This window comes from Phocoena phocoena, chromosome 4, assembly GCF_963924675.1.
Source record: "Phocoena phocoena chromosome 4, mPhoPho1.1, whole genome shotgun sequence".
Lineage (NCBI taxonomy): Eukaryota > Metazoa > Chordata > Mammalia > Artiodactyla > Phocoenidae > Phocoena > Phocoena phocoena.
Window position 1 is genome coordinate 37,319,349 of NC_089222.1, and position 17,777 is coordinate 37,337,125.

General features: G+C 42.2%; 1 protein-coding gene across 2 annotated transcripts in view; it reads left to right on the forward strand.

Annotated features, from left to right (window-relative positions):
* The first annotated feature begins 12,028 nt into the window (after positions 1-12,028).
* The window catches only part of GMPS (guanine monophosphate synthase), a 101,508-nt gene continuing 95,759 nt past the window's right edge, over positions 12,029-17,777 (forward strand). The window contains exon 1 of one of the 2 annotated variants that reach the window (XM_065876171.1): positions 12,029-12,081. In XM_065876171.1, coding sequence (XP_065732243.1) covers positions 12,037-12,081 — 45 coding nt within the window. In that variant the 5' untranslated portion in view covers positions 12,029-12,036. Of the gene's footprint in view, positions 12,082-13,315; positions 13,618-17,777 lie in introns of those variants that run through there. The other variant, XM_065876172.1, reaches the window with a different exon arrangement.

Here is a 17,777-nt window from a genome sequence, read left to right on the forward strand (position 1 = left end):
AATAATTTCCAGGCTCAAGTCTTAAGAAACTGGTAGTTTTCACTTCCTGTCTCTTGAGATAATCACTCTTAGAACTGAGTTCCATGCCCATACTTATGATACTGATGACTATTTAGGTTCTTTCTGGTTAGATGGTTTGTTTTCCCAATACTCTCCCAAATACATACATAAAATGTAAAATTTATATCAATATTATAAATGTGTATAAAAATAAAACACATATATATTTTAGAAGTGAAATTTCTGGGTCGAAATATATATTTAAAATGTAATATATTACCAAATAGTCCTCCAAAAAGTTTTGTACTATTGTATACTGTTTAGCTGTGATTAATTGGATTTGCTTGCCCCTCATCTACCCTTCGTATTTCAAACTTGTCAGTCTACACCAGTATGAAAGCACAAAAATGTGATGTTATTTTAATTGTAATCTATTAATGATAAAAGCATATGTGCATGTTTATGATATCAATTTTTAAAAATTTTAGTTCTTCTTTCCTGTGACTTGAGGCTGAAGCTCTCAAAAACAAGATATGAATTACACCAAAAAACGTTACTTATAACATATTATTATATGATTGTTTTTCACTATTGCCAACAAAAAAAATGTCACTCACCATCTGGTTCTACAAGAATGAAGTTCACTAGCCACTGTAGTCACTAACCTTTAACACACCCAGAAAGGAATTCAGGGTGGAGATCAGAAATGAGGCACTCTATGCTCTGGGAAAACTGGCAGAACAGGCCTTCTCATAGTGAAATATTTTCAGGAGAAAATTTTATGAACCAAATTTCTTGCACCTTCTCTTACCTAGAAAAGCACTAAAATCATTAACGGAGACATCTGCTCCTTGTGACTAGCAGCAATCTTCTACTGAGATGTGTGCTTGACTGCATATACCTCTTTGCCAAAATTACACATGTACTGACCTCCCCACCTTACCTCTTCTGAGTGCTTCGTCAGAACTCTCTGAAGGGCTGTCTCCCGGGCTATAGTCTATAGTCTTCAGTAACTCCCCAAATATAACTGAACTCCGAGCTCTCACATTGTGCTTTTTTTTTTTCCTTTCAGTTGACACCATCAATCCATTTTTGTTCCTTTGCTGGTATCCTGTTTTTCCATTTGGAAGCTTGTGGAGTTTTCTTTTTTTTTTTCAGAGTTCAGAATTTTCACCAGAATGTGTGAAGGTATGTGCATGTATGTTTTTCTGTTAATCTTATTCAACATTCATTAGGCCTTTTTGAAGAAAGTTCCAAATCTTTCATGAATTAAGGGAAATTTTCTTTTATAATATATTTGATTTTTCCCTTTTTTCTTTCCTCTTCATTAACTCCTCCTGGAAATCCTAGTAAACTTTTAGTTTGTTTACTGGACTTATCTCTTTAGTCTTCTCTTACAACTTTCCCTTTTCTGTTTTGCTTTATGTTATTATAAACTTCCAAACTAGGTCTGTCCAAAACAAATTGGAATTGTATAGTTAAAATTTGTGCATTTTGCCAGGGGTTAGGGAGAGGGAGGAATGAGTAAGGGGAGCATAGGTAATGTTTAGCGAAGTGAAAATACTCTGTATGACACCGTAGTGATAGTTATATGTCACTATGTATTTGTCCAAACCCACAGAATGTATGACATCAATGTAAACTATGAACTTTGGGTGATAATGATGGGTCAGTGTAGTTCATCAGCTATCACAAACGTACCACTCTGTGATGTTGATGATGGGGGAGGCTGTGCATGTGTGGGGACAAGGGGCATATAGGAAATCTCTGTACGTTCTGCTCAATTTTGCTGAGGTAAAATAAGCCTATTTTTTTAAAAACCTGTGCATTTCAAAATAATGTAAATTTATCTCATGAGAAAAATGACTGTAAAAAACTATTTGCATGAGGGTTGGAAGTGATGAAGGTTTGATGAATTAAGAATGGCAGATTATCAACAACTATTGACGTTTGGTGATATTGGAGTTCATTATACCATTCTGTTTATTTCATACATGTTCAAAATTCTATGTAATGAAAAGTAAGAAGAAAAACAAAACAAAACAAAAGTTGGTTAACAGCCTTAGTAGTTCTGCTATTTGGTCTGTTTCAGAAAACAAAAACAAAAGCAGAGAGAGAGAGAGAATTTAACTGGAAGGATATTGATGGCTTCCCAGAATCAGTGGAAGGCTGGGAGACCTAGCTTAGCAAAAACACAGAAACCAATGCAGCTTAAGGCTTGACAGCAGGAGTTATAGCTATGGATTTATAGGAAAATTTTGAAAAAAACTGCTCCAGGCCTGTGATCTCTGAGCTTCCAGCATTTCCTGGGCTCTATTACAAAAATTAATACCACCATCTAGTGGCCTCTTCCTAAACCTGTGTGTAGTTGCAGATTTCTTGACTGCTTTTCCAGTTCACTATCATTCATATGCTAGTGGACTGGAATCTTCTATATATTCCTCAGAATTTTTAAATTGCTTTTTTCTTGGGGGGGGTAAGGGGGATCAGGTTTACTGAGGTATAATTTATGTACAGTAAAACTTTAGTGTACAGTTCTATGAGTTTGGATAAATATAAACCATTTTCACAAATAGTTGTGTAACCACCACCACAATCAAGATATGGAATAGTTTCATCACTGCAAAAAATTCTTCTGTGCTCATTTGAAGCCAGCCTCTCCATCCAGCCCACAGCTCCTGGAAACCCCTGATACGTTTTTTCTCTCTATAGTTTTATCTTTTCCAAAATGTCAAATACATGGAATCATACAATATGTAGCCTTTGAGTCTGGCCTCCTTCTGTCCACATAATGCATTGGGATTCATCCATGTTGCCGCCTGTATTGATAGTTCCTCCCTGAGTACCCCCCTACCCCCCATTGTTTTTGGCTGAGTAGCCTTTCATTGTATGGATGTACCAACGTGTGTTTATCCATTCACCAGTTCAAGAACATTTGGACTATTTTCAGTTTTTGGAGATTATGAATAAAGTCACTATAAACACTTGCATATAGGTTTTTGTGTAAATAAAAGTTTCATTTCTCTTGGGCGCTTACCTAGGATAGGATTGCTGAGTTGTATGGTATGTGTATATTTAACTTTATAAGAAACTGCCAAAGTATTTTCTAAAGTAGTTGTGCCATTTTGCACTCCTGACAGAAACATTTTTCTCTGCTTATGACCTTCTACCTGTTTTTCCAATATTGCCACATTTTACTTAAAATTTTTTTCTTCTCTCATTTTATGGGATTTCAGAAGGCTGGGAAAATGATACCAAAATATTTAAAATAGCATATCATGTTTATTAACTATTTGTACTGCCTAATTTGTGAATTTCGTCTCTACCTTTCTCAATTGGGGTCTTGGTAATTTTTGTTTTTATTTATTATAATGTGCTACATATACTTTAGAGATTAACATACCTGTTCTTTTGCTGTTAAAGTTTCCCTATCTCTTGTCATGTTCCAATGTACATGGTTTTAAAATTAGGACAGAGTATATAATGCTTTACTAAATCATTGGGTACCCACAATGTGCTAGGCAGTGGAATATAGTCTGAAAATAACTAACATTTTGTACAGTGTTTTATCATTTACAGAGTGCTTTCATATATATTATTTAATGCTATATAAGAAAATTAAAAGAGAAGAAACAATTGAAACAGGAGGGAAGGGGGCAGGGTACAACATTTAAAAGAATGACATAGCCATTGAGGATACAATATAAATTGATTAGAACCAACTAGGTCCAAGATGGCAGAAGATTCGCCTTCCAGTGGACCTTGAGCCTCATTATATGCTCATTGTAATGCATTAGCACATGATAAATGACACACCCACCAGCGCCATGACAGTTCTGAGGCTGACCGTAAAAGGCTAAAAGGCAGGCGGTGGCCCAAATCCAGGAAACCCCTGCCCCTACTCCAAAATAGTTGTAATAATCCTGCCACTCATTAGCCTATGAAATTACCCAGCCCATAAAAACTAACCACCCCGTATTTCGGGTAAAAACTAACCAACCCATATTGCGGGGCCTCTCGCCTTCTGAGGTGGCCCACATTCTGTCTCTGGAGTGTTTTACTTCCAGGGCCGCTGTTGCTTTTTGAGATGAGAGCATTCTGTCTATGGAATGCATATCTCTCTAAATAAGTCCCTTCTTACTCATTACTTTGTCTCTCGCCGAATTCCTTCTGTGCAGAGACATAAAGAACCTGAGCTTCATGAAGTCCTGAGAGACCAGGTGTGCGATCTTAATTAAAAGACAGTGGGTTCAAGTCCCAATCTGGGTTTTGGCTGGGTTCGAGTCCCGTTTGAGTTGTACGATTTCACAATCACCCACAACCAAACATTCTTTTCATGTATATATTGTGGACAATTAAAGGGTACAGAGAAATGTCAAAATGATGTGTTGAATTGGCTAAGGAATGAAGAAAGTTGGAGAATGAGGTAACAAATGTGTGAGTGGGAGGCTGGCAAGTGGAGAAAGGAAGGCCATTCAAAGAGTTTTGGGTAAACATTCCCTTGGGTATCTTTACAATATACATTCACATTTTTAAATAGTCTTTTGAAATGCTGCTTACCTATCTTTTCCAACAAGTTTTCCCCAGAGAAGGACTTTTACTTTGGGCAACTAACACCGCCACTAGGGAAAGAAATCTTAGGTAAAATGCGGGTAGGTTTGAAAAGGCAGACTTTGTGAGGTTTCTCCTTTCAGGAAAAGCATCTACTCTTGTAACAGTCCCTAAGTAAATTTGGGCCACGCCGCTTTTTTTTAAGCTCAGATTTGTGGTGTCTTGGTTGAATTGAGGCTCTGAATGTAGAGCTTATTACCAGGAAGATGCAGAAGTTTAAACACATCAAGCTATTGGTTACAAATTGAGCCCAAAATATATGCGAAACTGAGTCCCCTTAAAACTGAGCTCCCCTGCCAAATTTATGATTAACCTCTCTACCCAGAACTTGATTCCCTTTCTTGTCCCACTCCTGTCCCTCTCAGGATTGAGAAGTATCAAAGAAAAGGGGGGATTGAAACTGAGCAGGACCATGCAGGGCCCTCGCAAGTACGAAGGCCCCTCCTGTCCCCAGTTCTTTTTTGTTGAAAAAAAGAAAAGGCTTTGGCCTCCTAGGCCTTCCCTGAGTTCCAAAGAGCAGACTCAAGCAATTAATTAAGGAAGTGAAGGAAACAAAGAAAAGCAGTTAAGAAACAATAGTTTAGTGATAAAACAGAGTCCCAGTTCCTTCTCAAGGGCTATACATAACAATCTGACACATTGTGGGCCTCTCACTGCTGTGGCCTCTCCCGTTGCGGAGCACAGGCTCCGGACGCGCAGGCTCAGTGGCCATGGCTTACGGGCCCAGCCGCTCCGTGGCATGTGGGATCTTCTTGGACCGGGGCACGAACCCGTGCCCCCTGCATCGGCAGGCGGACTCTCAACCACTGTGCCACCAGGGAAGCCCTGACACATACTTTGAGTTGTTCTGCAGGAACTAAGACCACCACCCAGGCGAAGGATGGTGGTTACCTTCTGAGCACAAGCACTAGGCCCCAGACTGGTTGGAACCAGAAGGTTGGTGACTGAGATTCCTGAAACACCACCCTGTTACTTCACCACCAACCAATCAGAGGAAAGGCAGGTACCCTGCAGTCCTCATTCCAAATGTTGCCTTTAATAACCCTATCCTGAAAGCCAGAGGGAAGTTCAGGGTTTTTGAGCATGAGTTGCCCGTTTTCCTCACATGGCACCTACAATAAACACTGTACTTTCCTTCACTACAACCTGGTGTCAGTAAATTGCCCTTACTGTGCGGCAGGTGAGTGGACCCAAGTTCAGTAACATATGTACTTGTATAAGTATTATGATTCCTATTGCCAGAATACTAAATTCATGGACATTATGTAAAAAGTGATTTTGACATATGAAAACAGCTTAAAGTCCTAAATTTAAAAATTCCATGTAGGGACTTCCCTGGTTGTCCAGTGGGTAGGACTCTGTGCTCCCAATGCAGGGGGTCCAGATTCAATCCCTGGTCAGGGAACTAGATCCCGCATGCATGCCACAACTAAAAGTCCTCATGCCACAACTAAGGAGTCCGCACGCCACAACTAAGAAGTCTGCATGCTGTAACAAAGATCCCGCGTGCTGCAACTAAGACCCAGCACAGCCAAAATAAATAAATAAATATTTTAAAATTCCACGTAAAGTGTTATAATTACTTATACAAGAACAGAAAACATACTACATTTCAAAACCTGAAGAGCTTCATTTTCTTCACCCTCACTGTGAGCTATTTTATGAGTTACCATGTTTCATGCTTATATTTTCAGTTTTTAATATATGAACATGCCAATAGCAGCATTATTCACAATAGCCAAGATGTGGAAGCAATCCAAATGCCCATAGACAGTTAAACGGATAAATGTATGTATATATATTTTATATAAAATAGAATTTTATTCAGTATTAAAAAGGAAGGCAATCCTTTCACATGCTACAACCTGGTTGAAACTTGAGGACATTATGCTAAGTGAAATAAACCAGTCACAAAAAGACAAATACTGTATGATTTGAGGTATTTAAAGTAGTCACATTCATAGAAACAGAAAATGGAATGGTGGTTATCAGAGGCTGAGTGGAGGAGGAAATGGGATGTGTTTTTTGCAGAATGAAAAAGTTATGGAGGTTTGTTGCACAACAATGTTAATATACTTAGCACTATTGAACTGTACACTTACAAATGGTTAAGATGGTAAATTTTATGTTGTGTATTTTTTTACCACAATTAAATATATAAACACCCAGTGAATTTGTGCCATGAATTTTGTTAAGGATAACCAATTCAAAAAAATTCATCAAAATCATGGCACTGCAAACAGATGAAAGAAACAGTGGTTAACAGGGCCATTACTCTGCTTTAAAATGTGCCCAGTAGTACATGTGGCTTTAAAGATTGTTTGGCAATGCATATTTTGAATATTTAATAAACAGTAAAAGGCTAGAGCCAGTTGGCCTGGTTTGAATCTCAGTTCTGTGGTTTACTGTCTATCTAACCTTAAGTTAGTCTCTCTCTCTGTCTTCTCAATCATAAAAGGGCAATGAGAAGATAATGTACCCATCTCATAGGACTGTTATGAGGATTAAATGAGTTGACATATGTAAGGAATTTAGAATAGGGCCTTGGCATAAAGTGCTATGTAAGATTTACTACTACTACTACTGTTAAGGGTTTTCTTCATCACCAGTTTTAGAAATTTGTCAAAGGCAAGACACCAAAAATTGCATTCCTCCCTTTCCTAGAGATGATGAAGGGACAGGATTTGGCTGAATCACTTCTCACCAGGAGGATGTCAGTTTGGCTCTAAGAGAAGGTGACCAAAATTTGAAAGAACAGTTGAGACAGAGGGCATAGCAGAGGTAATCAATAAAAATATAATTATGATAATAACATTCAATGATCTGCTTTAATAAAATGTGACATTCAAAAATATGATTGTATCATATATGGGTGGTTATTTCATTACACAATCATCTGTTGCTTTATGAAAGGATTAATCATATGATTTTTAAACAATAAGCTTTATGGTGTGTCTTATTTTTATTTATTATTTCAAACTTATAACAAAGTTGCAATAAAGAGCTCCCATAAACCCTTCTCTTAGAGCATTCAAGGTTTGCCAACTGACCCAATAGTTCCCTTTATAGCAAAAGTTTCAATCTAGGTGCATGTATTTCTCTCAGCTTCAATCTAGAACAGTTCCATATATTGACCTTCATTTTTTTAAGATTACTGTAGCTGATTGTATTTTCCAAGATTGCACCACATTTGCAGTTCCACATGCTCTTCCAGAATCCTCTCCTTGAATCTGGACAGGCCTTGTGACTTATTCCATGAATAGAATGCAGAGAAGTAAACGGTGACTTCAAGGCTAGATAGAAAAGGCTGCACAGCTTCTACCTGGTTCTCACTAGTTCTTTCTCTGTCTTGCTCTTGTGTGTGTGTCTCTCTCACACACTCACTCCCTGGGAGTCCTGAGCTGACCCATAGGAAATCCAGTTACTGTGAAGCTGTGGTAATGGAGAGACCACATAGAGACAGAGATGCCAGATGGGCTGCAGCTGTTCCAGCTCTCAGTTGTTGAGTCTCCCTGTTCAGGTGTTAAGAGATGTGAGTGGGAAAGCCTTCACATGATTCTAGCTCCCAGCCTTCGAGCCACTCTAGCTGACGTCTAGTGGAGCTGTGCTCTGCACTGTATTAGCTGACACATTAGGGCAAAGAAGAGCTGCTCCTGCTGAACCTGTCCAAATTGTAGTAAAATGAATAATGTTGTTTTAAACCACTAGATTCAAGGGTGTTTGTTGCAAAGCAAGAGATAACTGGAAAAATTACAGACCTGTTATTTTTTTTTTTTTTTTGTGGTAGGCGGGCCTCTCACTGTTGTGGCCTCTCCCGCTGCGGAGCAACAGGCTCCGGAAGCGCAGGCTCAGCGGCCATGGCTCACGGGTCCAGCCGCTCCGCGGCATGTGGGATTTTCCCGGACCGGGGCACGAACCCGTGTCCCCTGCATCGGCAGGCGGACTCTCAATCACTGCGCCACCAGGGAAGCCCCAGACCTGTTATTTTTTTAAACGTGCCTCCATTTGGGTTTGCTTGATGTTTACTCAACCTTAGGTTATACATTTTTGGCAAGCACTACTGAAGTAATACTATGGTTGCCTCATTGCATTCATCAGGTGACACGTTGATGATTTTTTCCTAACTTCGACCACTTGGGTAACGAGGTATCCTCAAGTTTTTCCACTGTAAAGTTACTATTTTCCTTGTATAATTATTATTTTCTAGGGAGATACTTTGAGACAATGTAAATAAAACCTGTTCTTGATCCTACTTTCATCCACGAATTTTACCATCCATTGATGTTTCTTGTCTGAATTTATTATTTGTGTGATGGTTGCCAAATGATGACTTTCCTTTTTTTTAAAATTAATTTTTATTTTATATTGGGGTATAGTTGATTTACAATGTTGTGTTAGTTTCAGGTGTACAGCAAAGTGATTCAGTTGTACATATACATATATCCATTCTTTCTCAGATTCTTTTCCCATATAGGTTATTACAGAACGTTGAGTAGAGTTACCTGTGCTACAGTAGGTCCTTGTTGATTATCTATTTTACAGAATGTGTACAAATGATGATTTTCTAACTCAATTATTCCTTTGAACTTTATTAGTTGACTATTATACGGAACGGTTTTCTCTCCTTTTAATCATTTATTTATATCATCAGAGACTGATGGATTCCTAATTTAATCAGAGAGTACAATCTGTTTACCATCGCTATTTTGATATATTGTTCCAGATTTGGCCAGTAAAATCTTTTCAAAGTGACTCTGTGTCCCTCTGAAATGTGCCCATCATTCTCTGAGCACTTCCTAACTTCCTGGCACAAAAAGATGTTCCTGGTCACCTTGTCCCTGCCTCAGTCCTGAGATCAGCCATTTGTCCAAGAAGTCCTGGTTCTTCTTGCTGGAGACCGGTATTTAGAAAACAGTATCTGGGTGCTAGGTTTGCTTGTTGCTACTGGATGTTACTGTTTCCAGGGCTTTTCTGTGGACAGAGACAAGTGAACAGGTAACACTGTAGAGGGTGGTGAGTAATGATGAAGGGGAAAGGATTATGGGGGCACAAAAGAGGAAGAGACATCTAACCCAAGACTTCGGGGTTGTGGGGGGGGAACAGAAATATTCTAGATAAAAGACATTTCTGTGCAAAAGGCCCAAGTCAAGAGAGATCATGTCATATTTAAGGAATGAAAGAAGTTTAATATGGCTAGAGAGTAGAGTGAGGAGGGCAGTGGTAATAGCAGGCTACAAGGTAAACAGGCTGGTCAAATTTCCAAGTACCAAGTAAGCAATGTTAGAAGTTTTGGAGTTTACCCTGAGAGCAATGGGAACCCATTAAGAAGATTCTGGGCAGAGTATGTATGATCAAATTTAGAACAGTTGTCTTTAAGTTTTTTTTTTTTCTAACTCACATACCATCCTAAAATGATTTTGAAAAACTATGTACTTCCTTCCACATTTTAAGTTGACATCTAATATTCTTCGTAGGTTTAAAAGTTAATTTTTTTGTTAATGGCAGATTTAAAATATTAAACATTTGAAAGATGAAATAAGATGACCATGGATTATACCTGAAATAAATATTTTATGATATGATACTCATCAAATCTGAAAAGTCACATAAATTTTCTCTGTGGATTTTCTGAAATGTTTCTTTTAAAATGTATTGGTCCCAGAAACCACACAATTACATTTATAAGAATCAGCATCACTATTCTGTGTTGCCTAAGTTGTTCTGAATTCAGGGCACTCTTCACCCTTAACCTTAATAATCATATAAAAATATTATAGGACAGGTAACAGAAGGAAGACCTTACAGGTTTAAGATGCCTCAACTAATCATTAAAACACTTCCACTTTTGCCAGAATGGAGTAACGAACTGGATGCACCCTCCTGGAAACAACAATAACAGAAAACTCGGACAAAATATATGCAACAATGGTTGCAAGATACTGGATATCAAGCAACAAAGGTCAGATCCCTGAGAGACAGGAAGCAAAAAAGATGAGCCCTTCAATTGCCTCAGCTTACTGCCTTGAGAATCTCCAGATTAAAGAAATAAACTTAACCATATCAATAATCACATTAAATGTAAATGGTATAAACACTCCAATTAAAGCAAGATGTAATTATGTGCTGTCTACAAGAAACACTTTAAACATAAAGACACAAACAGGATAAAGGGTTGCAAAAGATATATCATGCCAAGAACCAGTCAAGAAAGCAGGCATGCTGTTTTGGACACAGTAGATGTCAGAGTGAAGAATATTACTGGGGATCTAAAAAATATCATTTCATAACTATAAAGGGATCAATAATGATTCTAAACATTTATGATCCTAAAAACAGAGCTTCAAAATACACAAAGCAAAAACTGATAGAACTATAAGGAGAAACTGATAAAATCACAATTACCGTTGGAAATTTTAGTGCCCCTCTTTCAATAATTGATATATAAAATGAACAGGAAATTAACAAGAATAGTCTTGAACAACGTTTTGTTTCAGACTTGAGTTTGGGACCCACTATGACATTTAACATCTAACTGAGGATGTATACAGTGATAGGGACCTGGAGCTCAGAAGAGAGAGCTGTCATGACATACAGCCTATTAAGGTGTTTTTAAGCAAGTCTCTCTCTCTCTCTCTCTCTCTCTCTCTCTCTCTCTCTCTCTCTCTCCTCTCTCTCTCTCCTCTCTCTCTCTCTCTCTCTCTCTCTCTCTATATATATATATATATATTTTTTTTTTTTTTTTTTTTCTTGCGGTACGCGGGCCTCTCACTGTTGTGGCCTCTCCCGTTGAGGAGCACAGGCTCCGGACGCGCAGGCTCAGCGGACATGGCTCACGGGCCTAGCCACTCTGCGGCATGCGGGATCTTCCCTGACCGGGGCACGAACCCGTGTCCCCTGCATCGGCAGGCAGACTCTCAACCACTGCGCCACCAGGGAAGCCCGCAAGTCTATATTTTTAAATAAGTGCCCCAGGGAAACACAGGTGAAGAACAGGATGAGAAGAGGGCTAGGAATGGAAATACTGAAGAAAACCAATACTTAGGTTTCCTCCTATAGGAAAGATATACAAAGAGGGACAAGAAAAGGTGATGGAGAAAAATCATGGAGGTAAAAAGACACCTGTATGATACCCTGTAAGGACATACAGTTTCAAGAAGGAGGAAGGGGTGAATAGAGTCAAAAGCTTCAGAAGACTTAAGCTATAAGGATTCTGGTACATGCTGACATTCTTAGCCATAAACACAAGTGACTACTAGAATATATTTAAATTAGGTATTATCTAATACAGATGGGGTTTAGCCAATCCTTAATGCCGGCACATCACATTCCATTCCATTCCAGGTGGATGTTAATGCAATTCTCCTATTGGTTACCACACTGTTCTCTGGATTGTTCACTCAGACCTATCAAGAGAACACAGTCTCCATGGCTTTAGAAAGTTCAAGTATCCATTTTTCACCTCGAAGAAAGGTAAGTAAAATACTTTCCTTGAGTGTGAGGTCCAGGAGGGCCTTGGGCCTTTTGATCCTGTAAATATTTTACTAACAAACTGTTTATCCCTTCCCAGGTCAGGTACCCCTTACCTCCTATATAGAGAGGCAAAAGCACATAATCTCACTGGGCCTCAAATTTTTTATTAGTAAAAGTGGATAAGAACACCAATCTTACTGCACTACTTCCACGGGATTATTTAGAATAAAATGAGTTTTTGGAAGTCAGGGCAGTCTCAGTCTAGCTCCTTAATACCTGGACTAGAGCTTGACACACAGCATGAGCTCAGCAAATATTGGCCGTATTATAATATTAACTGAATATCTGTTAAAAGGCTTTGTAAACGGAAAGCCGCCCCAAGTGTTATTATTTATTCCCCAACCCTGGTTTAGACCCACAGGTGACCAAATTCAAGGTACTGTAATACTTGCATTGACGGGTATCAGTGAGTAGCTGGAGAGACTACAGTTCCTCCCTTTCCCACAAACAATCTAAATAAAAATACTGCTGTGCAAACAGAGCTCTACTCCGTCGGTCCAGTTTCCCACCAGGTTGCCACTCCCAAACCCCTTCCTTTTGGAAATTCTGCACCCGCTGTAGAACTTTTGAGGGACCTAAGTGATCAAATGTCACTTTTAAGTCCACGTTGAAGTCACCACGAAACTATTCAAAGCAGCCTTGGCTTCCCCCCATGACCCGCAACCTGGGATGAGGCCGCACCACCGGGTAAGCGTTCCCCAGCGACCCAGCTCTCTGGAGGCCTCCTCTTCAGTGCCACTAGCCTCTCTCGCATCAAAGGCTGCGGGCCGGCGGGCCAACAGTAAGCGAACGGCGGCTTGGGTTTTTCTCCGAGGCCGGCTTTAGCGGCGGGGGTGGGGCAGGGCGCCACCGGCCTGCCTCTCAGCGCCTGCTGCCGGGTACGGGGGCGGGACCGGGGCAGCTAAGCTGGGCGCCGCGGGCTCCTCCTCCAAAGGGCGGGCCAGACAGGGGCGGGGGCGCGGCCAGGCGCCGCAGGCCCCTCCTCTTGTGGGTGGGCAGGCCTGAGACCCGCAGGTTTCTTCTACCGGGGGCGGGACTCGGCGGCCCGGACGGACCTGGAGGCGGGGCCGGACGCCGAAGTCCCCTCCTCCAGAGGCGGGCTTATTGGGCTGCAGCAGCAGTGGCGGCGGCGGCGGCGGCGGCAGCTGCGGGTGTTCGCTGCTCGGCAGCCTAGCCACAAGGGCTCTGGCTCCTCCCAGTGGCCGGCCAGTGCGGAAGCAGGAGGCGGGGGCAGCGTGCGCGCTGCTGGTCTTCTCTCCCGCGGCGCTGGGGCCCGTGCTCCGCGGCTGCTGCTCCACTCGGCGCTTCGCAGGCGGCCAGCTCCTCTCCGCGCCTCCCGCCCGCTCCTCGACCAGGCCTCCTCCTCAGCCCCGGCCCGTGGCGTCGACCCCACCGGCCCTCTCCCGCCCCGTCTCATCTCTCGCCGCCGCCGCCGCAGCCCCCGCCCCGATGGCTCTGTGCAACGGAGACTCCAAGGTCAGTCTCTGGCGTGGGGGGTCCCTGCCTCACCGCTTCCGGACGGAGGCAAGGCTCCGGGGCTGGGGAGCCACCGCGCGGGGCCCTTCTCCGCCTCCTCCCCCCAGCCCGCCAGCGGAGCCCTGCGGCCCTGGCAGCGGCGCGTCGGAGAGCCTCCAGTCGGGGCCTGTGGCATGTTTTCTCCTCGGGAGCGGCAGGTGCTTTGTTGATTTTTGTCTGCGTGTCGGGGTTCCTGCGCCCGCTGAGCTCCTGGCGTCGGGGAGGGCGTCAGCTTCCCGTGGTCGCGCTGCTGGCCCCAGCCTCCCCCGCGTCGCTGTGGGGCTCAGAGCCCGCGGAGCGCGGTCGGAGGGTGGGGGTAGGGAGGCGAGCGGACGTCTCTGTGTGTGTGTGTGTGTGTGTGTGTGTGTGTGTGTGTGTGACTGTCTGTCTGTCTGTGAGGGGGGCTTCCTCAGCCCTCACCCAGCCCCTTTGGGAGTCGGGCAGCCTTTTGTGGAGCTCCCGGGGCCCGCCGAAGGCAGAGCGGGGTCGGGGCCTCGCGTGCGGCGTTGGAGCTGGGCGGGTCTCCAGTCTTCCCGCCACCCCGTTTCCCGCCTGTCCTCGGTGGGGCTCGCCGGGTTTCCCCCCTTGGGGTCCGCGGCGGCGAGACCGGCCCTGGATGAGGCCGCTTGACCGCGTGCCCTCCCCCCAAGCCCCCGTCAGCGCCCTCCCGGGGTCGGGGCCGGTGGCCGGAGGGTCGCTCACTCCGTTCCCCTCCCCCCATCCTTCTCCGAGGGAAGGAGCGTGTGTCCAGCCCCGCCCCCATCCCGCTCACTCCTTATTTTTCAAGTTGGTTTGCGATGGGACCCGCTCCCGGCCTTTGCGAGCCCCTTCCGGGACGCAGGCCGCCGCCACCGCGCCCGGGAACCGGGGGGGTCGCGAGTCCCGGGTGCGGGAGAAGTTATCTCAATGTGCCGAGTGGAGGGAGTAGTTTGGGCCGCCTCAGCGTTTCTCGTCACCTCCGACGCACTTCTTCAGACCCTCTTCTTTCGTCTCGCTTCTGAATCGAGCACCTTCGCTTTCACTTCTGTGTTAAAATTTTCGTTGGCCTGGAGTTCTCTCAGACCCGCACAATCAGTGTTGTCAGCGGGAACCCGCGCGATTTTGAATTGCGATTTAAGCGAAATTTACCTCCCACACGCTGTTTAGGGCCCGGCTAAAAGAAATTACTTCATTACGTTTCATTCAGGATGTGTGGAACTTTAAACATCAGGTGGGAATTGGTGTTCTAAGTCAGGTAGAATTGTCTTTTCGGGAGTATTCTCTTATAAAGGTGGTGCCTGGTCACATCTTAGTGGGTCCTCTCCATTAGTAATTGCTTACTCTCTAGTAAACATTCAAATAAATATTTGTTGAACAAATTAGTAAAGATTAAGGTAGCTGATAAACTCCTTTAAACCGAGGAAAACTAATGCTCAGACTATGATCTTTCTCAAGATCATAAAGGGGAATGAAGACAGGCTAACTCTTAGTTTTTGGCCTCAGAAGCTTATGTAAACCTCAACATACAGCTCTTTCCTGTACACTAGTTAACTTACAAAGCATTTTTCTTCTCCCTTTAATTTTGAGCCGTAAAATCATTGAAAAGATTCATCTTTGTGCTGGTAGAGGAAATGACTGTGTTATTAGGAGGATTCAAACCTAATTTACAGACTTTGAAAAATATGTGCTGATTTGAAAACAGTATTTACACAAAATTGAGTGACAGCAGGAAGTTAAAAGATTCAGTTTCCAAATTACCTGACTCCGGTGTACGGAACATACAGTATTCTTGCTAGCTGGTGTGGTTTTTTTTTGTTCAACTTGAATTTTAAAGAGAATCTTATAAGTTTGATATATCTGAGACCCAGGTGAATTGCTGGTTACCTTATTTTTATTTCAAGGTTCTTTATGTTTTGTAGCATAAGCAAGCATGTGTCTTCTTTTTTTTTCTTTCTTTCTTTTTTTTTTCCCCCGGCTGTGCTGCTTGGCTGCTTGTGGGATCTTACTTCCCACACTAGGGATCCAACCTGGGCCCAGGCAGTGAAAGCGCCGGGTCCTAACAACCGGACTGCCAGGGAATTCCCATTGTTGTTGTTTTTTTTTTACTTTACTAACAATTAGATGTAAAACAAATTGAAAGCATTTTCAAGAGGAGCAATCCAGGAAAATAACATTTCATCACATCTATGATTATTTCATGAACTCCTAAGGAGGGGGAAAAAAAAACCTATAAGTAAAGCCATAATATGTAAAAACGTTCTGATGATATGATCAATGATGTGTCATTGATCATAAGAAACATTTAAAGTAAAGAGATGTTTAAATATGGGGGGGGTTGCAGAGTAAAGTAAGTGAAATATGATATTCTGAGAGGTCCACCCAGAAATCTAAGTAGGAATCTATTTTCCATAGCTTACCACTGAAACCACCTTTCCCTCTGGTGTGAAATACAGGTACTGGACCCAAGCTTACGTTGTACATCTATTGTGCCTCTGACAGTTGTGTGTAAATCTTAGTTGATAAAGTGGGGAAAGAGCTCATTTTGATTCCTGTTCTGGTACATCTCAGTATTTTTCAGGGTTTTTGAAAAAGACATTTTTGCATGATAGAAATTAGGGAGAGACCTACCTAAATTCTGTAAAATGATTTGGGCTGTTTTCATTAGTTTTACCCACAGAGTATCATTTTAGAGCTGGGAAGGATCTTTATGAGTTCTAACTTCCTAAGCTGAAAAAACATAGCTGGCTTTTCTTTTTCTTCAGGGCTACTGTGGTTAACCATCCAAGGCAGAGATTATTCTTTTCCTTAAACAGCTGATATAATGTTATTTAGTTAAGATCTTATCTCACATAAACAAGAGCATAGGCAGTCAGCTTTTCTTTAAAAAGTTTTTACAACTATTCAGTGTTGTATATGAATATATGTATGTAGCAAATATTAGACATAGTAACTTTTTTCAGTTTTATTAAGGCAAGATTATAAGAGTAATGTTCTTTGGACTACTTGTCAAGTTTCCCACTTTTAGTCCCATCTAAGCCTTAGACTCTTTTTTTTTAAAAAACATCTTTATTGGAGTATAATTGCTTTACAATGGTGTATTAGTTTCTGCTTTATAACAAAGTGAATCAGCTATACATATATCCCCATATCTCCTTCCTCTTGTGTCTCCCTCCCACCCTCCCTATCCCATCCCTCTACGTGGTCACAAAGCACCTAGCTGATCTCCCTGTGCTATGCGGCTGCTTCCCACTAGCTATCTATTTTAAATTTGGTAGTGTATATATGTCTATACCACTTTCTCACTTCGTCCCATCTTACCCTTCCCCCTCCTTGTGTCCTCAAGTCCATTCTCTACATCTGCATCTTTATTCCTGTCCTGCCCGTAGGTTCTTCAGAACCTTTTTTTTTTAGATGCCATATATATGTGTTAGCATACAGTATTTATTTTTCTTCTGACTTACTTCACTCTGTATGACAGTCTCTAGGTCCATCCACCTCACTACAAATAACTCAGTTTTGTTTCTTTTTATGGCTGAGTAATATTCCATTGTATATATGTGCCACATCTTCTTTATCCATTCATCTGTTGATGGACACTTAGGTTGCTTCCATGTCCTGGCAATTGTAAATAGAGCTGCAATGAACATTGTGGTATGTGACTCTTTTTGAATTACGGTTTTCAGAGGGTATATGCCCAGTAGTGGGGTTGCTGGGTCATATGGTAGTTCTATTTTTAGTTTTTTAAGGAACCTCCATACTGCATTTATTCTTTGTAGATTTTTTGACGATGGCCATACTGACTGGTGTGAGGTGATACCTCATTGTAGTTTTTTTTTTTTTTTTTTTTGCGGTACGCGGGCCTCTCACTGTTGTGCCCTCTCCCATTGCCGAGCACAGGCTCCGGAGGTGCAGGCTCTGCCGCTCTGCGGCATGTGGGATCTTCCCGGACCGGGGCACGAACCCGTGTCCCCTGCATCAGCAGGCAGACTCTCAACCACTGCGCCACCGGGGAAGCCCCTCATTGTAGTTTTGATTTGCATCTCTCTCATGATTAGTGATGTTGAGCATGCTTTCATGTATTTGTTGGCAATCTGTATATCTTCTTTGGAGAAATGTCTATTTAGGTCTTCTGCCCATTTTTG